Source organism: Caretta caretta, chromosome 21 (assembly GCF_965140235.1).
Source record: "Caretta caretta isolate rCarCar2 chromosome 21, rCarCar1.hap1, whole genome shotgun sequence".
Lineage (NCBI taxonomy): Eukaryota > Metazoa > Chordata > Testudines > Cheloniidae > Caretta > Caretta caretta.
Genome location: NC_134226.1, coordinates 6,222,719 through 6,248,220, shown reverse-complemented (window position 1 = coordinate 6,248,220; position 25,502 = coordinate 6,222,719). Strand labels below are relative to the sequence as shown.

The following is a 25,502-nucleotide window of genomic DNA, read 5'->3' as shown; positions in this document are numbered from 1 at the left end:
ATAATGAGGAGGAAAAATGGTTAATTGCAAAATTACATTGGATGTTTTTCTAAAAGATCTGCTCTGGGAATTACTTCGGGGAAGTTCCCTGGCCTGATTTATACAAGAGGTCAGACTAGATGATCACAATGGTCCCTTCTGGTCTTGGAATCTATGAATTAAGGGAATTCTACAGCCCACTAAAAGGAAAATCACTAAACCTTTTTAAAAAAGAATTGAATTAAGTCACTTAACCTCTGTGCCTTAGTTGATTCTTTCCTAAAATGCAGACAGTAATACAGTCCCTCACAGATACTGCTGAAGTCTAATTGTTGGCGAAGTATTTTGTGATCCTCTGAAGAAAGGGGCTAAAGAAGTGCAATAAATTGTTCGCCTATTACACAACTTCATCATTGAATTGCTTATGGTGGAAACTGGCAAGCTAGAAAGTGTCATTTACTGTGTTCTGGCCCTGGCCCAAAGAACAGCCTGCACTCCAAGCTGTCATTGTGAACTTGTATTTTTACAGTACTCAGTGCTTAGCCCAAAGGTCAGTCAGCATGTGACAGCTAAAATGTTTTTGCAGTAAAATGTCAGGAGCTTGTTCTGCAAAACCAAAATTTGTCATGTTGGGGATAAATGGAAATCAATCCGAAAAATGCACAAATACAGAGCCATGAGGGCTGACTGTGGAGAGACCAGAAGGCCACAACTTTGCGTGAGCATGCGCTGCACGGAATGAAGGGAGGGCATAGTAGATAGCCCTTACTCTCCTGTTCCTTCCCTGGCACCTTGTGCACCAGTTGAGCACGGGCGTTGTGCAGAGTTAGTCATTACGGCAGTACCAACTGGCCTTCTCAAAGAGTGAGCTTGGCAAAGCTGGCAAGCCACTCCATTGGTGCTTCCAGAGGCATTGCATGGAGCTGTGCCCTAAAGATGTTAACGCACCCCAATAACTGTCTTCTCCACCGAGTCCAGATCAGAAATGGTGGTCCTTGGTTTTATTTTATTTATTCCTGTATAGCTTGGGATGGCAGTTTCCATCTCTGCAAAAGGCAATGTTATTTCTCTAGGATAATTCACAAACCAAATAGTACCTTCCTCAGAGACTATGCTTCAGGCCCTGTGGACAGCTCTTTTCCCAATCCCTGGCAGAAGGTGTATTGCTCCATGAAGTTTTGCTTGTGGATTTCAGAGTTGTGTTTATTTCTTGGTCAGCTCTGTGCTTGACTATTTGTTTTAATTTTCTCCCTTGGTTGCTCAGGACTCGAGCCAAGCCATTCCCCTTGTGGTGGAGAGCTGCATACGATTCATTAGCAGACATGGTAAGTTTACTGATGAAAAACTAATCATTTTTTCAAATGCCCCTTGACAGAATAAGTCAGGCAGGACTTTTTTTTAAAGGGTCTTTAAACTCATAAAGAGGAACCAGAAAACCTATATTTGGATCCCGCCCCGAACTCTAGGAAAGTTCACATCCAAATTTCATAACCCGAGTCCATCCAGCTCTAATTTAAATAAAGCACATGGCCACTTCAATGTGCGGATGTCTCTTGTGAATGTTTAGAGTAGCCTGGTGCAGAACGTGTGTGTTGGAATCCTACAGCAGGCGTGACTAAGAACTCACCACTGTCCACTCAGTCAGTAGTGCTGCACTATTGTCTATCCTAAGCACAGGAAGACAGAGTGGCTGCTGCAGGCACTTGAAGTGGGGAATGCTAAGCACTAAATAGTGCCTCCTACATGTATCCTTCCTTCCCAGCGATGAGTCACTTCGCTACTGCAGAAGTGTTCAAGTTTCCTTAGGTTTCATTCAACGTGGGTCCCATAGCTTCTTGTCTTCAGTCTTACATGAAGTTGGAAGATTTTTCCCTCTGACTGGGGCAACGTTACCAGGCCTTTGTGTTCAAGTTGTTCCTGTGCCTTTATCTCTCTTCTTGTCATATAATGACCTCCCCCCCGTCCTCCCCCACAAAAAAAAAAAAAATCTGTCTTGCCTACTTGCAACTCCACCCTGCCTGGAGTTCTGAGCTGTTCTTCTTGCCCACAATATTCACGTGACCCTTCAGGGGAGCTGAGGTGCTGATTTATTTGCTTGGATAAAGGATAAATGTAGCATTTTAAGATAAACCTCTTCCATACATTTTATTCTAAGTTGTGTGTGTTTTTAATTAAACATTATTTAATAATAGCATGAAGAACAACTGCTAGTCAATAAGCTTGTATAGTGATAGGCTTTGTTTTCATCTAACGAATACACAGAGCCAGAGAATAGGTCCAATTGTACTTTCCTTTTGTTTTAATCATGATTGCACGTTGGAAACTATTGTATAGGTTCTCCGCACTTTTTCCCTGTTGGAGTACTAAATAAAATGTATGCTAAAGAAAGCACAATTTGGGGTTAGAGACGTGCTCCTCCCGTACAAATCCATGTCAAAGGAGAATTATAAAGAATTGATTGCTTGACCCATTAAAGTTCAGTTCTGTAACATGGTTATTACATCTTACATCTGAATTGATGCTTTTGAATAAAGATTTCCCTGTAGATAGTGGATTGATTCCATTTTCTTTCTCAGTTTGCAGCATTTTGGTATATATTTTTACTGTGCAATATGATGTGTGCTGATGATATCAGGAATAATTAAGGGCCATATAACACAAGAGTGTCATTGCCTGGGGATTCAAATAGTACCATAATTTATGAGAAGAAGAGCTGGCCACAGATGATCCAAAATAGCTTATTAGTTACATATACAGTGACATAAACATACATAGAGCTTTGCAAAAGTCAAACTCGCTGCTCCTGTTCAGAGGCGTGAACAGATACAGCCCTTTCCTTGTGCTGGAATTATTTTCAAAGTTAGAACAGTGGTTTTAAATGTTTGCTGCTTATATTTCATGTTCCAGCAAAGATATTTTATAGGAATCCATTGGAATCCATCGACTACTTGCCCCCATCAGTTTTAATGCTTAACTACTCTACTGTAATACCCTGAAAACTCCCCTAGAGTACCAAGTCACATTAGTGGTAGTTATATTCTGTAATTTCAATTGGATAAGTTCTTCACTTCTTGTGCTAACTGTTTTCTAATGTTGCTGTTAAAGAATAAGAAGTTGCTGTGTTCTACCCAAGGAGTGGCTTCCATGTGTAGGTTGTATATGAGTTTAAGCTTGTAGAGTACTTTGTGCTCCTTCCTTCTAGTGAGGGAGGGAAGTGAATATTTTTCACTTTCTTCCTGATGTGGAAGGGGAGTTAAGTTCTCTTTTATCCCTTGTATTCTTAGATTTTTGCAGAAGGAAATTTTCCAAAGGGTGTGAGAATGGGTGGGTGAAATTCTGTGGCCTGCGTTGTGCAGGAGGTCAGACTAGATGATCATAATGGTCCCTTCTGACCTTAGTATCTATGAATTTGGCCTGTCCTGCTTATTGGCATGGTTGTAATGTTCTAGATGGGTGGGATCCCACCCTGATTGTGCCTAGGCTGGGCAGAATTTCATATGTTTGTTTTTTTAAATAATTTCAACAGCTGATATCAATGTTTATTTTTAAGTGTAATTTAAAATTTTTGCAGTTGCATAAAACGATGAGCTTTAAGCATTTTTTAAAAGTTGTATCAGAATTTTCACAATTACAGGAAATTATGTAGGGGTCAGATGATGTCTTAATGACCGTACACATTAAGATTCAAAAAGTTAAAGCATTATAAACTGTTAAAAGTCAAATTATCAACATCACATGCCAAAATATTTCAAGTAAATATTCTTAAAACAAACTAAGTTCTCAAGCAGCGTTTTCTTACTTTGCCTATTTGTAAACTTCAGTTATCATAGGAAATATTTTTTGTTGGTTTGTGATTTATGGTGAAACAGACATTTGCTGACACTTTTTCCCATAAAAATGGCATCTTTTCAAATGGATTTTTCAATATTACTTTGCTAGATGTGGAACTGAGTTGAAATCTTTGATTGTCATTGTGGGTTTCTCTTATTGCCTTACAGGGCTGCAGCATGAAGGCATATTCAGAGTGTCTGGATCGCAGGTTGAGGTGAATGATATAAAAAATGCATTTGAGAGAGGTAAGGAGGGTGTGTTCTGTATCATACAATCACCACAGGTGTTACCGTTCTAAAATACCTTTACTGCTTTGGACACAACTGATTGTGCCCTAGGTAGTATGGTTTTGTTGTTGTTGTTGTTTTTTTACAGTTCTACATTTCATAAATGACTCCAGGCAGAGAATTTTTTTTTCAGTGCTCACTAAGCTTGAACATATAAAGTCACTTGATATGTTATGCTTCATGTCTTGCAACATCGCCATATAATAATCACTCAGAATTTTGGCACCTGTCGTGTCGGATTGTTTCATGACTGCACACATCTCCGGAGGTGCAGAGCATTTCCTTCTTGGGTTTAACTACCTAGTCTGTTTTCCTCCACCTTGTGAATAGACTCTATTCCATGCCTGGGGTGGGATCTCTTGCCCCTGACATTTCTTGTAAAGCAATATGACTACATTTAGTCTAATCACCACCAAGAGTCCATTTCAACTCAGGCTCATTTCACTCTTATTTGGAGCGCTTTTGTTGGGTTTTTAGCTTGCATATACAATCGGCCTTATGCACAAGCAAGTCCTTGGGGGTCCTCTGACACAGCAAGTCACATCTGACCCGGTCTCCCTGCCACAGTGGGATCAGAGAGAAAGTTAGCTTTCAGGTCAGTCCTCACAGTTTGTGGCCCCCTTCTTGCTTGGGACTCTGAAAAATCACAAGGCTGGTCCTGCTTCCTCATACATTTATTACAATTCATGTGTCGCTTGCAAGTTTTCATGTTCACATGTCTCCACATCCCAGATATGGGAGCACAGCAAATTGCTATCAGTGAGAGGAGAGAGATCTTCTGCCTAACCATGAGGTTGTTGAGACTACAATGCATTTGTCTTTTATCTGAGAATGAAATACCGTGGAGAACAAAGGAAATGCATGTGTGGTGGGGTTGAGGGCTTACAACACCAGACTGAAAGACCACCTTTCTTAAAGGACAGATGCCAGGCATTTCAGGGGAAACAGCCAGTTATTCCAGTATCACTATCCCAAAATAAATGACACTACTTGTTTTAGCTTCATTTTGCTTGTCTCTCTAAAGAGGATGATATACAGAACTGACTAAGTTAACAATAATGTCTGTGCAGTTTATTACTTCATCCAGAACCCTTGGTAGCAGTTAATATCAAAGATAATGCTCTGGTTCATAGTGGACCATTTATTATCCTGTGTGGTTATTAAAGTAATAGGCAAGCTTTGGTAATTTCAGTCACATAATGGATATATATAGCTTCGATTTGAGGTTTGCCCAATCATAAAATCTAATTATATTTGATGGGGAGTTTTCCATAGGGAACAGCTCCGTCAGTGTGTGTCTTCTTTTTTGTAACAGACGAACTACAGTGTAGATAGTCACAAATTAACTGCACCAGAAACTTTATTTTCTTAGCAATCCAGCACAACATGTCTCCTTCTAAGACTTGTAAAGGTAGCGATTGGCACAAGCATTGGCCTGCTGTGCAGGCCCCAAAACAACCCCACAGGGAATCACAGAGCTGCTTAGGAGTTTGTGGCCATGTGCTTCCTATCTTCTATAACCCTGTTAAGCAAATGCTGGGTCTGTTCCCTCCAACCAAAAACACCTGGACTGAAGAGCCTCCCAAAGTTACCACAGCTCCAGGAGTAATTCCACCCCCAATGTGGTCGTAGGTCAGGGACTCTTCCTCCATGTGTTGGGCTCAGATGAGAAAGTCCAACCCCTTTATTTGCCTGACTGGGGGCATGCAGCCACCTCTAGCCACAGAGGATGGCTGCCAAGGACCTTTCTTGATTGCTGTTCTCAGTGGACAGCTTCCCAATCACCCATTACCTGCTCAGTGTTTGGGGGAATAGGGAGTAACCTTTGGATTAAATGGATCCTTCTTTCTGGCTGAGACATGCCCTTCTAGCAGAGCAGCCAGAACCTCTGTCTACCAAAGTTCTTATTCTTCCTCCGTACCTCCTTTTTTTTATTATTATTATTATTGTTTGTTTGTTTGTTGTAACTAGGGGAGGATCCATTGGCTGGAGACCAAAACGACCATGATATGGACTCAATAGCGGGAGTTCTGAAACTCTATTTCCGAGGGCTGGAGCACCCTCTGTTCCCAAAGGAAATCTTTCATGATCTGATTGCCTGTGTCAGTAAGTAGATGAACGAATTATTATGTTTTACATTTAAATAAAAGACCTGCAAAAAAAAAATGCAGATGACCCTTTACCAACCCCCCCGCCCCCGTCTCACCATCTTCTGCTCCCCATTCTCCCCCCCCCCGATCAAATTTATGGTAATAAGAGCAAACTTTTATTGCACCAAAAATGTTGATTTTATTTTCCATCATAGCCTGGAGAATGTTTTTTGAGCATCCCATCTTCATCCCTTCCCAAAATATTTCTCCTAATCCCTTTTAGGCTCTGTGCTCCAGCCACCATCCAGGGAGGACGGCTCAACTCTCTCTTTGCAGGACTCCTTAATCTCATAGCAGAGCATGTTTAGGAAAGTGAAGCAGAGAACAGAATGAAGTGGATCCCTCAGGATCTGCACCAGAGCAGCACGCTTCCGAGATGGTGGCCACAGCACCTTCAGAGCCAAAGCTTCATAAGTAGCTTTTTAAAAATAATAGTTTGTACAAAATGCTTCTTTAAAGGCCTCAACTCAGAATGTGCGTGCAGCTGCCATCTTGGAAGCCCACAGTTCGAGGAGAGATTTCCTGCTAGCCCCAGTGTTGATGCTCTGTATGTACATGCAGCACATCTGTCTGGCGCATGCCATGTATTTCCAGAAGGGAAGCAGCTGTGTGTTTTAACCAATCTGAATAACCCTTCTGAACCACAAGGAAGATTCCTTATGGAGTCTCACTACCGAATGTATAATGTGAGAGCGATCACAGTCCTGGTATAAACAGCTTGGATTATTTCAAAGCTTTTTCTTTTTTGTTGGAAACCAAGTTGAAACGGTCCCATTATTGCTGAATCATTCAGCAGGAAAGAATGAATCTATTGTCCAGGCAGTGGAATATCCATCAGCGGCAGCCTTTGAACTGGAGCAAAGATAACTGCTTCCGAAACAACTCATGGTTTTCTTCTCACAGTAAATGACTTTACAAAGCTTAATTCATATCAGATGAAAAGAAATCTGCTCCCAAATAACTTCATCCTTCCAGGGCTGAGGATTTATGCTGCCCACTTTTTTTCTGTCGTCTGCTGCACGCAGAGCTTTTAGCTCACCCTTCAGCTATGCTAATCTATTTTCTGAGTCAGACCAAACACTTTTTGTTCAACACCCACCTTTTGTAGCTAATTGGAATGAGCTATTGTGTTGGATCTAGTGAAACAGACATCACTCAGTGCACCCACACTCAGGGAACCGGCAGATAGATTACATGTACCATGTATCTTTGCAATAAAGGGCTTTGCAGAACAGGTTATGCATACATTACATCCTCCTTTAAGGCATTTCTGGAGAACGTATCATACACGTTACAGGAAGCAGATAGCCCCTTTCTTCCCCAAGATTCTATGCTACTGTGTCTTGGCTCCTATCTTTAATAATTTACACCCTAGTGTAGGGAATCTCCTCGTGTGCTGCAAACGTTTAGATTCAGTGACTTCAGGTATGGCCATGGTGGTCTAATAACTCTGCATGGTGCTCTTTCCTCCTTTCAGCAATGGATAACTTACAAGAACGAGCACTACACATCCGGAAGGTCCTTCTGAGCTTGCCGAAAACCACTCTGATTGTAATGAGATATCTCTTCGCATTCCTCAGTCAGTGAGTATCCCTGAAAGCACCAGAGCTCTGCAGTCAATGCTGGGGTTGGTATAAATGTATTGCATGAGAGGACTGGAGCTTTGACATTCTGCAGTTTCTGATCCAGAGCAGCAGTTTAGGATACAAGTGGCAGTCTCTTTGCCGGTAGCAGTTTGTTGCCTCTCAGCCTGCTTACTTATCTATTGTATCTGTTGTGCTGGGCCTGTCAGCATTGCAAACGGTGACTAGAAAAAATTTCAGCAACCTCAGCAGAGTTCTTGAAATGAAAATTCATATTACTGGAGTTCGCCTGGTAAGCTAGTGGAAGGGCAACATGAAGGAACAGGGTCTGGGTCCCAGGCTAGCAAGAACTGGGACTGCTGCAGACTCTGTCCTTGTTGCGGTAGGTGGGCTCAGAATGCGGTAGGTGGGCTCAGAATGCATAAGAGCCTTACTCCCCATCTGGTGGCAGAGGGAACCCAGCCTTATTCTCCTTGCCTGCTTGGGCCTCTTGAGGGTGCTAAGGGAGGAAATGCTGCATCCAGACACGTACTTGACCCCTGCATATATACTATATGGAAGCTGATGACGTCAAATGGGTGGTCCAGTGCTATTGTCCTTCATCATGTTCACATTGGGGCAAGTACAAAAAAGAGAGTCTGAATTTGGGAGGAGATGTTTAAATTCTCTGTGGTATATACACAGTATTCGGGCCTGAATCAAAATCCGTACACTCCTAAACTTTGGCAGAGACTGAATCTGAACTTCACATCCGACACCTTTATAACAGACTGAACAAAAATTCTGGATCAGAACATCCCCAGAAGTTTTTTGGATCTGTTTCTAAATTTTGCAGCCTCCCTCCAGAAATCCCCAAAGTTTCCTGAGACGTTATACAAAAACCAGGCACTGTCCCAGTGATGGTATGTTGGCATTGTTCTGTAGATTCCTGTCTGGTTGACCAGTCGCATCAGGGCAGTGACAGTACAAGAAGAGTCAACCTTCCATACTTCAGAGCTGAATTCTGAGGCACAGCCCTGCAGAGCTCAGTCATCTTAATCACATCATTTTGGCAGCCTGGAGGATGGATGTCTCATCCTTTTCCTCATGATGGGTTTAACGCCTTGTACTGCAATTTGAGGTTTCAGCTATAAATAACTTACAGAGGGATATGGAACCTCTTGCCCTTTCTCTCATTTGTCTCCCACAGGGCATTAAAACTAGCTAGACAAAGCAGCCCTTTCTGCCCTCACTGTGACTCCAGTAAAATGGAGAAAAATTCGGCTTCTGGAATGGATTCGTGCTCCCATTGGAGAAATAGTGTGTTTAGTTTGTATGGAACTTGGGAAATATATTTCTACAACTGCTTTGAGAAATCTTATTGATTTTAACTAATAAGTATGTTGTGGCCATTGAACGACCAGTCTTACACAACAGTGCAACAGACATTATTCATGAAATAAAGCATAGCCCTAAAACTCAGAGGGCCAAACTCTGTTTAGACATGCATATGCAACTCCCACTGACTTCTGGAGCTGAAATAAAAATCACCGTAGCTTGTTGAATTGTGTTGGCTCCTAATTGGATTAGCAGCACTTCCAAAACTAACGTGAAAAGCAAAGGACTCTAAATAAAACCCAAGGCTGACTTCATAGCAAAACTGAAAGTGATGTAAATGCAACCTCAGCCTGCAGACATACTCCCTAAAGTTGTGAAATCCTCAGTACTACAAACTAAATAGGCCCAGGCCTGGTCATACTTGGATGGGAGACATTCTAGAGTAACCCAATATGCAGCAAGAGATGGAAGTGTTGTTTCTGTAGATTACACTCTTCCTGCTAAGTATTGAAGGGCTGCCCCAGATTGATGGTAAAGTCATCGTATTTTCTAGGGAAACTGTTTCCACTTGCGATAATTACGGAGCCCATTTCACTTGACATAAGCTTAGTGGAATGTTTGCTCACCTTGCATCCCATCTAACTATCATGGCTAAATATGTATTTTCATTGAGATGGTATTTTTCTTCTTGTCCTAAATGCTGTGCCTCTTATAAACAGCTTTGGGCAATAAGATTTCTCAGAGCAGTTGTGCTGATGTGTTCCGTCTCAGAGGTGGCTGCATTTCTATGGGGAGGTGAAGTGATTCCTGCATGTGTAAATTTGCAAAGCACTTCAGACTTCTTCTGGATGCAAGCAGGTTATTAAAATAAGATAGTATTATTTTGGTTTTACTGCTAATGTGACAATCTACATTAAATAATTCAGAGACTTGAGTCCTGTTACCTGTGTTTGAGGCACTGGTACATTAGCTGCTCCTGAGAGATGCCCAGTCTCTTATGTAAAACTGGGTAGTGAGTTGAAAGACCCTTATTAAACTGTTCCAGGGCATTTGTTGAATCCAATCCTATATATTGCAGAAATTGTTATTGCACTGTGGAAAACCAAAAAAAATTCACAAAATTACCACTGTCTTTTCCTCCATCCAAGCTATGGCATGGGAAAGGGATACTTTGCAGTGCAAGAGGAGAAACTTTCCACAATAGTGCTGTGAAATTCTTCTACGCCTTGGGATGCTCATTCCACAGATGTCACTTCTGGAGTCATTGAAGTGAATGTTCCCTTCCAGCCTCAATAGCTTTTAATTATTTTAAGAAGTGAACTGGAAAATAGGGTCTTTCAAGGGGCTTGTTTTGGAATTTAGCTCTGTGTTTGGTGCTTAACCATGAACTGGTGCCTTGAAAGGGTTAAATTACAGGTTTGGGGTTAAAATTTATTCAGCTTCAGGAAGTGTTCCTGTGCAGACTCAGTGTTCCGGCTGCACTTGGCAAATCCTACAGATCGGCTTCAGGAAAAGCAGCTAACAAGAAACATCTTGGTCTTTGGGAGGGGGTTTGGTTTGGAGAATACACTACCGAACTCATGCTACCACGCACAGAGTCCGGCAGAGGAGATCAGGTTTTGCTCTGGAACTGGATGCAGGGCTGTAGTGAGATTATAAACAGCAGTCATAAAGCAGGATATGCTTCTGCTTGCGAAGTCAGCTCCCCAAAGCCTTTCAAAGCAACACAGTCCCCAAACCTTTACATCCCTTGCAGGTTTTTAGCTCCAACTGGCCTTGCTTTTCAACTTCAAAGGGCTTCAATACTTCCCTGTAGCTAATACTAAAAGTCCTAGTGGCCACTTCCATAGTGAGCGTTGGCTTATTCTTGTGCTGTTGGGAGCCTTTGGGCTTGGAAAGAACTCGGTTTCAAGGAGGGTGCAAATGCAAAGAAGCAGAAGGGCTCCTTGGTTGCCAGCTCCCTTGCTGTGATGTGTGGAGCAGCAGTGGCTCAATCGGGCCTGCCTTGGCCTCCTGACTGGATGTAAGGTGTTAACACAGCAGCTGCTATGGGAGCGGGGTGCAGAGAGTCGACCGCATGTAAATAAATCCCTGGCATGATATTCAATCTGCGTGAAGAATATAGCTATTGAAAAGAGGAACAGTCTGACATTTCCTTTCTTTCCCAATACTGCGTGTGCTGATTGAGGGGGATGTTAGGGAAATGGAAAAATGCCTTCGCAATTGAATAAAGAAATCAGCAAGCAGCAGTTTTTTCTCTGTTTTTTCAGTACAGATTTCAGCTAGGAATCTGTCTTCATGCTAGCCCTGTCAGATCAGGTTGTCAGATCCTCGGAGGTGCATCTAGAGGAGTTCCTCCCTCCCCAGTAAATGACATCAGCCTTATTTTTCTTTTATTGACCCAAAACGTTCTATTCCCAGCAGAAGGGGCTTAAAGAGCAGAGCACCCAAAGCTAGCCCCCTTGATTTAGATGTTGGTTCCCTAGCAGGAGGTGTCGGTATTGTTGGCTCATACTAATCCTCTTCTCCCTGTCTTTTGCAGTTTATCTCAATTCAGTGAAGAGAACATGATGGATCCCTACAACTTGGCCATCTGCTTTGGGCCCACACTGATGTCTGTGCCTGAAGGCCACGATCAGGTCTCCTGCCAGGCTCATGTCAATGAGCTGATCAAAACCATCATCATCCAACACGAGAACATCTTCCCAGGACTGAGAGAACTGGAAGGCCCAGTCTACAGCAGGGGTGGAAGCACTGAGGATTACTGGTACAGTAGGAGCCATTAGGGAGCAGAGGAGGGGGGCCAGCACTTAGTTATGTTCTCATTAACTAATTGTGTGTTGTAGTCATACACACTGCATTTTGTTGAGTTCCAGGGTCCAACACCAGTCCCAGAACTTAAAGGAGTTCAAAAAAAAAAAAGGGGGTGGTGGAAAGAACAAGATGGCTCTTGTCCTGTCAGGGAGCCAGCAACTGACATGAAATAGGCCCTGTAGGAAATAGCCAGTGAACCAAATGTCAAACCTGTGCTTCATTCTGTTGAAGGAGAGTAAATGACCACAGTTAGTCTTGTAGCTGTGATGATCATACTCCCTTGGAGGAGGACACACAGCCACTATTTTGATGGTGTTTGTCCCTTATATTGTTCTTTCTTTCCTCATTTTTCTGCCTGTTCTAAGTGACAGTGCTTGAGGTACAGGGTTGATTGCAGTTGAACCTAGGAAGCTGTAACATGGGCTAGTTTTCAGGACAGTACCGATCGGGGGGGAGGGGGGGTGAAATACAAAATCACCATTTCCATCCAACCAAAACCCCAGGAGGCCTGGCCCTGCATTCTGTTAGAAGGCAGCATCTGGAAACAATTGAGCCAGAGCGGCTCCTGTCATCTGGGGTGGAAGGTTGTGGAGGGAGGGGGAAGGGAGGTGTTTGCTTTCCTAGTGGTTGAATTGATCTCGCCCACCTCCTGCTGACAGGAAGAATGTTTAACTGTCTCGCTGCCCTTGCCCCAGGAAGGCAAATGATTTTCTTGTATTGATATTAAAAAAAGAAGCAAGTCACTCTATTGGCAGAGCTTGTTGACTTTTTTTTCTACCGTATTACAGGATAGGATAACTCACCAACCATCTGACCACCAGATATGAGATGTGTGGAGAGGCTGTTTTTAACAAAGGGCTATTGCAATGGCATTTTGATTGATTTACTCTTCATGGCTTGCATTGGTTTTACTGGCTGGCTGAGCTGTATGGACTGACTTTTAAATCCTTTCAGAGACCTGTATTTTCATCATGTGTGAGGTTTCCCCTAGGTGGATGGGAGCTGTCATAAGGAATGGAAAAAGTTAAATGTTTAGCACGTGTTTATTATTACAATTAATGTATTGTATGTGGTGTTTATTGTGTTAAAGTGTACATGGAACTTGACAGGGATGTGTAGGGGGCAATCCCTACTGCAAATACAGTACATGGTGAAGGGGTTTTGTAACTTGTTACTCTAGTATCTGGCTCCCAAGTGCTCTTTTCACTTAGAACTTGCTTTGGAAAACGTGAGGGTGCCTGGCTTCAGACATGCCATTGGATCCACAGCTGAGAAAGTGACTATGCAAAATCATGTCCTCCTATGCTGACGGTCACTGCATTTTGGGGGTGGGAAGGCAGAGTCTCATCTGCCTTAAAAAAATACATGAAAATGTCCTTCAGGTTCCCATCACTTAAGTTGATTTACTTTGCTTGTCTCTATTTTATTTCTAACTGTCTCCATCCCCGCATCCTCCCCCCCATTTCCTACTTACGGGGGAATCCAGGGAGAGGTGGAGTTCAGCGTGATTTAAAATTCTTGAAAAAATTAATCAGAGAATCATCTGGTTACCATTCAAGCCTTGTCTTAGCTGTGGTATTAAGTGGTTGTTATTGCCCACAGGGCTTTCTGCTGTAGAGCTTGTACATGGCAAATTGGATCCCCTCTTGGCTGAGCTTGTTCATCAAACAAAGGGAGTTGAGTGCATTTGCACCTGAACGTTGCCTCTTCCCCAGCCTCAACGTCCACTGCCTTCTCTTGTCCTCACCGAGTAACGTACAAATGATGATGCTCCAGTGCAGAGGCCTCCCGTGGCTAGGAGCCATCCTTGATGTGCGCTGTGCACATTCCTTTCCATGCTCTTGCTTTGCGGCCGTCACTTTCAGTCGGCAGCTGTTGGGAAGGATTGAAATGACTTGCGCTGGGAGCCGAGAGGGCGGGACACAATGTTGGGTTTGCAGTTGAGATTTAGGTCCTTGATATGGGCACCTTTAAAAAACCTATCACATGTCTGTGTGTCTGAGCAGATTGACCCCACATGAGAACAACCTCGTAATATACAGAATTAATTGGTGGGGGGGGGTGTGTCAGAGTCAAGGAACCTTACATGAGAACATTAGAATCGATGAGGAGAACAGTTTATAAAGATGCTCAACTTGACTTGCATTCCTCTGGCAATATATATTGCCAACACTCCCTCAGTATTCACATAGCACTCCAGCAGCATTAGCAGTCCTCCTTACAGCATCCAAGCACCCATGTGATCGTTGGAGAGAAAGGATCTCTTTACAGCAGGGGCAGGGGTTTTTTGGGTTGGAAGTGTCCTATGACGGGGGAGGGAAGAAATGTGATCCTGCTTCTCTTTTCACAGTGTTTAGATCATTAGAGCTATTTGTATGCTACATTACTTCACAATCTGGGTGAAACTTTAGCCTGTAATACTATAGCCCTCCTGGTGCTTTCTGTTGGCTTTAGATTCTTTTATTAAACTTTGCAGAGCCTTTATCCTGCCTAGTAAAGGATGGGCAAGTTGAGTGCCTCGTGAGGTGTGGTCTTTGAAGAGGGCTAGGAAGCAGAGTGATTGTTGTGTGTATTGAGTGTAATGAGACCCTAGGATTGTTCAGGCTCCTCTTTTTTTCTTTTTTCTTTTTTTCTTTTTTCTTTTCCTTTTCCTTTTTTTTAAACGGGGAGATAGATCTCGCCAACAGATTCTTAAAAGGAGAGTATGAGGCGTCAGTGAACTCCTACTCTAACTTTTTCAGGGCCAAAAAGACGGATCAAGTTCTGACCGTCTGAAGAGATGTAAAAACTGCTTTTGAGATGATTTAAGGTCCGCTCAGTCTGGCTCATGGAGGCCATAAACCTGTCTACAAAGGGTCTCCAGTTCTTGCTTCATTTCAGCTTGAGCAAGCTAAGGCTCTAGACCAGTGTTTCCCAAACTTGGGACACCGCTTGTGCAGGGAAAGCCCCTGGCGGGCCGGGCCGGTTTGTTTACCTGCCGCGTCCACAGGTTCTGCTGATTGCAGCTCCCACTGGCCTTGGTTCGCTGCTCCAGGCCAATGGGGGCTGCAGGAAGTGGCGTGGGCCGAGGGATGTGCTGGCCGCCACAGGTAAACAAACCGGCCCAGCCCGCCAGGGGCTTTCCCTGAACAAGCAGAGGCCCTAATTTAGGAAACACTGCTCTAGAGTTAGCAGGTTTTCCCTTCAACAGTACATGCCAGTATAGGGGAGGGGAGAGTGTTCCTCATGCGGAATTGTTAGTGGTATACTAACAGAGCAAAGAAAGAAAGTCATTGCTAACTGGCAGTTCAGCTCGGCAGGGTCATTTGGGCGAGTGCGTGAATTCTCTCTCCTCTCCCCTTTGTTTTCCACTTCTTACATGTGTGATCTTTGCCAAGCTCTGTCTCATTTCATATACTAGATAGTGGTGCTTAGGCATCTGTAAATAGACTTATGCCAGTTAATCTGATATGGGAGTCAGTCATTTGGTGAAATTAAGACAAGTACATTTTAAATTGATCAGAAGAAAAAAATCTGAAGCATCCTATTAAATTGTGGAATAATCTCCTCTAGGGCAAATAAGATGTTCCGTAACTTGGGTAACTAATGAGAGCAACGGATAATATCGTGTAGAGAATAATCCTCTACTGGCAAAGACGATGAACTAGCCTTTTATTATGCCTTTTCCATCTGTAACATCTAAAATCTTCTGAGGGCCCTGTTATGAGATGTAAACTCTGGTTTCCCTGGTGTACATGAACTGAAAAAGCTACTCCAGGTGCTCATGGAAGTAGAGAGTCAGCTTGATTTTTCAACAACCTAGTTTTCAATGCATGTAAGTGCGTCTACTTCTAAAGAGTGCCTGGCACAATGGAATCCAGGTTTGGTACCACTGCGTGAAGCTCCTAGTATTCATAGACACAGAAATGTAAGTCTGGAAGGGACCTTGCAAAGTCATCAAGTCCAGCCCCCTGCACTGAGGCAGGACCAAAGACACCTAGGTCATCCTCGAAAGATGGTTTTTAAGAACACGTTCAACCTGTTCTTAAAAACCTCCAATGATGGGGATTCTACAATCTCCCTTGGAAGCCTGTTCTAGAGCTTAACTACTCTGTTCAGTGTGACTGTTTCTGTAGATAGTAAAATGACTTTCCTCAAGTGTAATGCATTGAATGTGTTTCCTCCCACTGTAGTGAAAGTCCTCATGGAGAAACGGCCTCAACAGAAGATTCAGTTCAGGATATAGCAGCTGAGCATCATACCAGCGATGATGGTACGTGATGCATGTTAGCTGTCCAGGGGGTTGGGGTTTTTTTTGTTTGGGAGTGGGAATGCTGTCTTTAGTTTAAATTCAAAGTGCTGATAATCTGTTGAGGAATTGAATCAGAAAAGCTGTTTGCAACATCCACCAAAAAATTGGAAGGCATGCTCTCATCAGGAACCTTTCAAAACTACTTTAAAAAAACCTGTTTTCCAAAGGTGCCTTCCCGCAGCAGCAAGCATAGACAGACTTCTGTCTTCCAAAATGCTCTGCACAGGCTTTTCTGCTCTCCTGTTGCTGAAATGGGTCTTTGAGCTGGGAAGCATGAGCTAAGCAGAAAGCCAAACAGTCGACATGTCCGTGCCTGCTCTCCCACTCCCCTCTCCATGTGCTGTCTGCCAAGCTTCTTCCCTTTCAGTGGCCTTGGCAGGCAGCCGCATGTTCGTAAGTTCCAATTGCTTTTTTAAAAACAAGCAAGAAAAAACCTCTCCTATGTTCTCCCTGCAAGCCAGTCTCAGGGACAGGGAATCCCTGCTGATTCTTGGTTTCTGTTGGGGATCTCCTCCACTGCCCTTCTCTTGGCCTGAGTAACTATGAGGGGATCCGAGCCTCACACCACTAAGTAGCCTCTGCTTGACCTTTCCAGCCATCTCCTGATGCTCCCCAACCTTGTGCAGAGTCCCGGGAGAAAGAGCCAGTACAGCCCCAAACTCATCGATTCCAGTCTCTCACCGCTGTTGGCGAAAATGCTCTCTTTTAGGGCTTGGGGAAAACCATGCACATGAACTCCTTGTATGTAGTCAGTACCAGTGCATAACAAAGTGTAACTGCCAGCCCGGAGCAGCAAAACTGACTCAGAATGGTGATCAATGCCCAAAGTCAACTGACCAAATAGAAACAGAAATGCATTGTGTTATAATGCCTGCCAGTTGTTATTGTCCTAGAGAAGTGCTTGTGACTAGAGGAGCTGCACCATCTTCAGATGAAAATGTGATTTTTTTTTTTCAATTTGATTGCATGTCGTCTTGAGTTGTTCTTTAGCAGCCTACTCAGAAGCATTGGCTCCTTCTCCTGCGCTCCCCCTGCTGTCTCTGCACCAGTGGTTAACTGGCTAACCTATCCCATAGCTTGGACACTTCCATATTGGCTTACTGTTGCTGGCACACTAACAAGGAAGTAAAGACTGATGTGCCATGTTGTCTGCTATCTCTGTTAGAAATGTGGCAGTCAAGGAGGAAAACTAGTTCTTCAACAGGGAAAAAACACAGTAGAGATTTTTAATCGATCTTGTTGGGGGTATTACAGAGAATATGGGTGTAAAATGATGTGCCTCTCGTGTCCCCTTTAAATATCTTGTTCCTCTGGAAAGTCATAATCCCTTTGGAAAGCTTGGGAAAGCCTTTCCCTTTGTTTACCTACCCAGAATGACATCACTCGAATGAAAGGCAGACTCTGAGGCCTGTTTACCCAGGACTATCATTCTATTTGCGTACGCTCTGATAGGTGAATGTTCTTGGCTGGTTTTTGAATGCTATTGTTGAATGGTTTGTGTAGCAAAAGGGCAAGGTGATTTGAGATGGGTTGTGGGCTAGAGCTGGGCTCCATCCCAAAGCCACTGGGGCTTGGTCTTGAGAAGCATCATGCAAGGTGAGATCAGTGTTGACGTGGAACAGCTTCCCACAACCTGTATCGAGTATATGGAGTTTGGCGCCTGGAAGGGAGGAGAACTGTGCCTTTGTCACTGCTGAGGGGTCAGGAGGGTTTTGTTAGCTGGGAGGGAAATGAAGGTGCCTTTTGGTAGCAGCGGGGAGGTGAGTTAAACCCCCAAGATAGGCTCTTGAGAGGTGTCTTGGCAGGCCAGCAAGCAGAGGGTGGCCAGAGATGCACCAGGTGAGGGGTGCTGGCAGAGCAGGATCTCTTTGTAGCCACCTGCATGGGCCTGCTCTGCTTCGCACAAAATAGTGCCTTCAGGGTTAACACCTGAGACAAGACAAGCGAAGGTTAGTGGGGCTCAGACCCTCTCTGAATTTGGCCATCAGTCTCTGAGAGAAGAGATTGAAGAGCCACTTGATTTGGATGAAAGAGCTCAGCTTCTCGGCTCTGGGAGTGGTGCTGAGAAGCAATCCCGACCAAGGGGGCTGTCATCTGAGGCATGCTTAGTAGTGTAGGCTGGGTTTGCAAACTAAGTCCTTTCACGCTTCGGTTGGTGGTTGAGTCAGTTTCTGGATGTTAGGTGACGAAGTTTATCCATCACTCATTCAACTAGCCACTCGCAACACACAACCACCTAGCTGGCTTCAGCATGCTACTCGTACCGTGGGGGTCTGGTCTGTTTAGTAGATGCCTAGTGACAAACGTGAGCCTGGAAAATACTTCACCACTGATCTCTAAGGTCAGAAGCAGCATCATAGTGCAGAGAGTTGGAGGGAATCAGCATCTAAGAACAAGGCTGTGGTTTCTGGAGCTGCCATTCTGTTACCGTTCATTGCAATGGAAGAGTGATCAGACACTTGGTGGCTGGGACTGGCACATGCGGATCATTGATACGGTGAGGGTGCAAGTGCATTTCCATGTTCACAAAGTCATGAATTGGTGGAGAGACAGTGAACTGCTGCTCTCTGGCACAGACTTTGAGACTAGGAGTGGTAGTTGTGTTTGGCTTAGTGATTTGGTCTTTATTCCCAGTTCTTTCCTTGGAGCTTGAGCCCAGTAGGGCAGCAGTTCTGGAAATCTGAGTCTAAAATCACTTGTCTGGCTACAATCCAGAGTCCTAAAAGGCAAATCGGAAATGTAAGAAATCAGAGTGCACTGCTCATTTGGAATAATAAACAATTGTTAACGAAACAAAGATGAAATTTTTACACACACAAAATCTGGTCCCTTTGCTTGTAATAAAATGTAAAAAATATGAACCTTACATTTTTAAATGGTATGAATGAACTGGTTCCAAGAACCAAAAAAGCAAGAGGAAGGAAGGGGGCCAGAAGCAGATAACCACATGCTCAAGGGAATCTGGACTGGGGGAAAAAAAAAAGTTTTCCAAGCTGAAAACAAGTGAGCTATTTTTCACTGATACAAACACCTTGCAGGCTGGTGTGGTCGTATGACTGGAACCCTTTGTGGCTGTCCGTAGACCTGTCTGAAGTGTATAATTTAGTAGAAGCGCTGCCGTCTGTTTTTGTATTCGGAAAATCCATTATTCAAGGCTAAATCCTGCAAATGTTGTGCCAGCTTGGTCTTAGCCCTCGGTCTGTCCATGCTCTGCAGCCACAGACACTAATCACAGTTCTAGCGTGGGTAATAATTTTGTTCTGCAGTTGACTGATCAGACAATGGTACTACAGCCCCTGTTCACCTTGCAGGATTTATGCTGCTCAGAGAATCATGTCCAGGCCACTGCTGACCCTGCTCAGGGAAGCCCTCGATGGCCTAATTCCTGTGCACATGCTTTCCCCAAGGAATAACTTAAAGGGCTTACTTCTTGATATTTGTTTGGGGGGTTTTTTGGTCCTCTGACTGGCCACTGCACTGCCAAAGGCAGCCATGAAGAAGACTCCCCTAATCTCAATGGCAGGCTAAAGACAAAATAATGGCACGTCTTTCTTTGGCTTGTGCCAGGAACAGGGCCTGTTGCTCTGGAAGGATCAGGAAAAGAGTTATGTGATCTCTGAAGTGTAGTGCTTTAAAAAGAAGCCAAAACTGCCATCATGAGGCAGCTGGCCCCCAGCTCCTTGAAAGATGCTTGTAAGTTGTAGATCATTAGGGAGCCAAGCTCCCTCTGTTACCTGATTCCAGCCTAGAGTTGTAATTTGTATCCTGGCTGCAAAAGAGAATTTGCCAAGGGCAGAACTGTAAATCTTAAAATGATCCAGACAATTTGAGTTGGATCAAGCTGACTTTCTGGACACCTATACTGTCCTCCCCTCCATAGTATAAGTGCCACAGGTTGCTATCTGGTCACTGTGTGGCTTAAATAGAGACTGGGAGTGGCTAAGTCATTATGCAAGGTAGCCTGTTTCCTCTTGTTTTTTCCTACCCCCCCCCCCCCCCCCGGTGTTCTGGTTTAACTTGGATTTAAACTTGGAGAGTGGTCAGTTTAGATGAGCTATTACCAGCAGGAGAGTGAGTTTGTGTGTGTATGGGGGTGGGGGGGATGTGAGAAAACCTGGATCTATGCAGGAAATAGCCCGACTTGATTATGTAAAGAGTTGTCACTTTGGATGGGCTAGCACCAGCAGGAGAGTGAATTTGTGTGGGGGGATGGAGGGTGAGAAAACCTGGATTTGTGCTGGAAATGGCCCACCTGTTGATCACTTTAGATAAGCTATTACCAGCAGGACAGTGGGGTGGGAGGAGGTATTGTTTCATATTCTCTGTGTGTATATAAAGTCTGCTGCAGTTTCCACGGTATACATCTGATGAAGTGAGCTGTAGCTCACGAAAGCTCATGCTCAAATAAATTGGTTAGTCTCTAAGGTGCCACAAGTACTCCTTTTCTTTTTGCGAATACAGACTAACACGGCTGTTCCTCTGAAACCTGTGTGTTATGAGACTGCCTATTTTAGATTGTAAGCTCCCCAAGCAAGCGCTGTCTTGTTCCATGTATTGTACAGCTCCGAGGGCCCTGGGTTGTGCTTGATAAACAATGTGCATGATGAATCCAGTGGTGTGTGGCGCTCTGGAGCGGAGTGCCTTTTTGTGAGCTCATTATAACATGGAGGCATTTAATATTTTTATCAGCTTTCATGACAGGCCAGTTGTTGCTCTGAACAGATCAGCCTCCCACAGTGCCAGGATCTGTAGTCTTCTGGTCCCTGCAAGCCGCATAAGGCAGCAGAAATATTCTTCTGAGTAGAGGCCTTACTTCTGAAGCAGCTTGAATCCAGAAGTCTTTATTCCCTAAATGCTTATGAAAACTCCTGCTTGCCAGCACAGAAGGGTTCTTGAGCTGCCATTGGGGAAATTTATTCTAGATTGCTTTTGGCCCCAAGAGCTTCTTGTTTTTAGTGATCTTAGAGTTGAGTTGTGGATTTTTCTTTTCTGGTCATGTTTTTCTTTGATGCAGTGAGACATTTCAGGGTAGAAAATGTGGATGTGATAAACTCAATCCAAGAACGCCTGACCGGTTGGCACTGTCCACTCTGGCGGTTGTATGTAGCGTATGTGTAGCTACATACCACGTGAAAGGCTCTGGTGGGGAGAGGCAGCCCGGAGAGGCAGCAGGGACAGTACACTGATTAAGAATAGGTTTCAGAGTAACAGCCATGTTAGTCTGTATTCGCAAAAAGAAAGCTGTAGCTCACAAAAGCTTATGCTCAAATAAATTGGTTAGTCTCTAAGGTGCCACAAGTACTCCTTTCCTTTTTGATTAAGAATAGCCGTGTAGATGGGGAAGGCACTGCTCAAGCATGCAGAGAGCCATGTAGGGGTACGTACGCTGAGATTCTGGGATGTCTGCTCTATGAGCTTAAGCAGTGCCTTCCCATCTACGGTGCTATTTATATCCAGGCTAGGGAGGTGTGCGGGGTCTGTCTACACACCACTGTAGACGTAGCCTTAAAGAGATGGATGCCAAAATCTGAATGCTTGTGCCCCCCCCCTTCTCCGTTGTTGTGAGGTGATGCTTTATCCCAGGTGACATGGTCATGTCCACTGTTACCTCTAAGCTGTGCGCGTGTGCGCACACGCACACATCCTAAACCCTGCGCACACGGCAAAACACCCGCACACACACACATTTGCACAGAAGAACAAAAATTTGCACGAAAGAAATTTTTTGCGCACACAGCCTGTCAAAAATTAGAGGGAACATTGGTCATGTCCCATAATTGTTGCTCTGTAGCTGATGTCCATCACTGAAAGATTTAAGGGAGGGATTTAAACTCATGACTCTTTGTCCAACACTGAGTGTTCATTAAATAGTCTTTTCCTTTCTCTCTCCTAGAGTGTGAGCCAATAGAAGCAATAGCAAAGTTTGACTACATTGGCCGAACTGCGCGAGAGCTGTCCTTTAAAAAAGGGGCTTCTCTCCTCCTGTATCAGCGAGCCTCAGATGATTGGTGGGAGGGACGGCACAATGGCATTGACGGCCTTATCCCTCATCAGTACATTGTTGTTCAAGACACGTATGTAGCCTTTTATTTTATTTAACATGAATTCTGTAATGCGGTATTACACCGCCGTGGGTTTGGCTCTGGTGTCTACAGTTTCAAGCTTAACAGAGTGAAAGTCATCTCTGCTACTTGTTTTTGAGTTAATCTCTAGGAACACATAAAGACCAAGGGTAGTGACCACACAGACATTCACAAGTACAAGGTTTAGTCGATTTTACAAGTGTTATTAAAGTTACAATTAAAGTTATGATTACTCAAGCACATAGAAATTCTATACAGACCTATGCACAAGTTACAAATATAGTCATACTCACATCTTTAACAACAGGGTTAGTGTCTGATGGGTCTACCATGGCTTGATTATCAGTAGAGGGATGGCTCCTCCTGGAGTCTCCCCTAGGGAGCTCAATTTTCCCGTTCTGGGCACCCCCTTTTTATAATGTGATTTTTGTCAATACCTACATTCTGTGCATGTCCATAAGAGTCAACCCTCTTTTCTCTTATTGGTTTGTGTCCCATGGATACTTAAGGGACCCCAATTTTCTGTAGGCTGTGTAAGTTCCCTTTGTTCTCATTAGCATTGGCGCACAACCTGTATCCTGTGGTTAAGACACATGTTGGAGACAGGCCTTCACAGTATTTTTATTATCTAATATTAATCTTCTGGGTAATTTTACACCATATTACCACTTGGTACCTCTTTTCCGATAATCTTAGTGGATTGGATTATTTTCCGGTCGCTTATGTCATCATCTCTTGTCTCCAAGGCCTAAAATAGCTAAGCTAAAGTCTTGCAGGCCTCAGCCTACAGGTTCTTGCGTTTCAGCTTGTCATACTCATGTCTAATACTTGGTATACTTGGTTCCTCTAAACACTGATCAATCTTACACTTTTATAATCCTACAAATTAACTCTAACATACAGTGATATATGTAATATAACATACTGAGTGATCATAACATCACACAATAAAGGGATAATAAACTAAAATCATTGGCTACACTTAAAATCATTGGTAACACTGGTTACCTCTACAGTGATCCAGGGTGGGTTGCTGAATGCCTGGAAGATTTGGGTACAGTTAAATTTTATTTGAGCAAGGAAAAAATTTTCAAACTCAGTGATCTACATTGTGATGCTCAGGCCTGCAGTGTATTGGGATTATGTAGTCCTGATCCCACAAGCTGCTCCATGCAGGAGCAATGCCATTGAAGTCACTGGGGCTCAATGTATGTGCTGGGTTCCACCTGCGCTGAGCTTGTAGGTTCAGCATCTTTGTCCTCTAAAAGTAGTAATTGCCTGCCTAAGGAATCCCAATGCACAGCTGGGCTCTCAAAGATAGGCACAAAAATAGACTTCATAATTTGAAACAAAACTTTTCCCTCACAATGTCGTGATGATAAAGAGGGGGTGGAGGGGGCACAATAGAACCTTCTGAAAACTTAAGGTTGTGTTTTTGTTTGTGATTTTCTTCCCCTCCTCCTCCTCCTTAGTGAGGATGGTTCCTCTGAAAGATCCAGCCCCAAGTCTGAAATAGAAATCAATTCTGAGCCACCAGAAGAAAAAGTGACAGCCAGAGCCGGTGCCAATTGTCCAAGTGGGGGTCACGTCGCTGATATTTATCTTGCAAACATCAACAAGTAAGAGCAATCTTGCGTTTTTCTACTTGGTACAGAAATTTTGGTGCTGAGCATTGTAGGACATTTCTGTCTTGTGAGAGGCGTAGGAATAAGTGGTACTACTTCCTCTGTTTCCTCCTCCCTAGACCTATCCGTACCCCACCACTCACTTTCTAGCTCCCTCTTTCTCTAGCTTGGCCCACGGTCACCTATTCCCCCCACCTCAGTTCCACATCATCCCCTGCCCTAAAAAGATGAAAATCTGAGATCCAATAGTACGTACAAAAAATAGTTGTTTAAATGTTTGTGTATGTAGCAGAGCCACAAAGATGATATTCTTGCATTGCTGTTGATAATTTGTTTATGCTAGAGTATGAAGGTAGTAGAAAATAATATACTGAGAAGATCAGTAGGCACGCAGAGGGTAGATAGATAATGCATGGAGGAAATTAGGAAAAAGATAAACAGGCTGGAGAGCGCACATGAGATGAAAACAGGAGAAGAATGACTCCGCAAAGGAAGCATGGCAGGGAAAGGACATGGAAGACTGAGGATACAATGGAAAGACTCTGTCAAGAGAAGTTTGAAGAGAGAAAAAGCATTAGAGCTTCAAGACGTATGAACCTATGCCTTCGAATAAAAGAAATGAAGAATTAGGGGCACTTCTAATACCGTGTAAACAAGAAAAGGAGTCAAGAAGTGAAGTGTTAGACCAGAAAGGCTCCAGACGGGATCTGTTCTCCATAGTAGGAGGATGGCCCCATCCTACCCAGAAGATCTTAGTTGTCATCACCTGACTTGTTTTGTAACCCCCTTTCTCCTATTCCAGCCCCATTGTCTGTTCTTATCATTTGGTACCTCTTCTTTAAATTTCAGATTATTTGCTCCTTAGGACAGGGATCGTGTCTTTTTTGAAAAATGTACCTTGTAAGACATTGAGCACAGTTTTGGGTGCTACAAAGCACAAATGAAAGAGAGATCCTCTGTTCAACCGCCTCCGTGCCATCCATAATGATCTCATTTATCTCGCACTTTTTACCCAAAGGAAGTTACTATGTATGTACAGTGCTACTGAAATAACAGCTGTCCTCACTTCCAATTTTGTCTGTTCAATGAAAAATGATGAGTAGCCTGAGGCTGCGTTGATGAAAATCTGAAAAATGAAACTGGAATGAGATGAAGTGTCTCACTTTTTATATTTATTTATTTTTAAGGCAAAGTTCTCCCCCAAATCTTTCAGATTCTCCCATTATTATAAAATAGCATGCTGTGTTACCGAAGTGTCTTTCTCTGCAATAAATCTGTGCCTTAAAGCTACTAGTACTGATGATTGTAACATTTTAGAACTGAATGAAAATCTTAACCTTTAATTAGCCTAACAGGGACTCTAGGGCAAAGATAGAAAATAATAATTTTAAGTTTGCCACTGTTGGTATTAAATAATGGGCCAGATCCTCAACTAATGTGAGTTAATCCAGCGCTCTTGATATCATTGAAGCGATATCACTGTGCACCAGCTTAGGGGCTGACATTTTTATATGTTCAGTGAGCCATTAAACTACAGAACTG

General features: G+C 43.5%; 1 protein-coding gene across 5 annotated transcripts in view; it reads left to right on the top strand.

Annotated features, from left to right (window-relative positions):
- SRGAP2 (SLIT-ROBO Rho GTPase activating protein 2) overlaps positions 1–25,502 on the top strand; it is a 209,083-nt gene that overhangs the window by 171,970 nt on the left and 11,611 nt on the right. For all 5 annotated transcript variants that reach the window (XM_048826403.2, XM_048826402.2, XM_048826401.2 and 2 more), the window contains 8 exons: positions 1,244–1,304; positions 3,978–4,055; positions 6,069–6,203; positions 7,725–7,830; positions 11,690–11,914; positions 16,134–16,213; positions 22,146–22,326; positions 23,808–23,954. In XM_048826403.2, the coding sequence (XP_048682360.1) occupies positions 1,244–1,304; positions 3,978–4,055; positions 6,069–6,203; positions 7,725–7,830; positions 11,690–11,914; positions 16,134–16,213; positions 22,146–22,326; positions 23,808–23,954 (1,013 nt within the window). The remainder of the gene's footprint in view (positions 1–1,243; positions 1,305–3,977; positions 4,056–6,068; positions 6,204–7,724; positions 7,831–11,689; positions 11,915–16,133; positions 16,214–22,145; positions 22,327–23,807; positions 23,955–25,502) is intronic.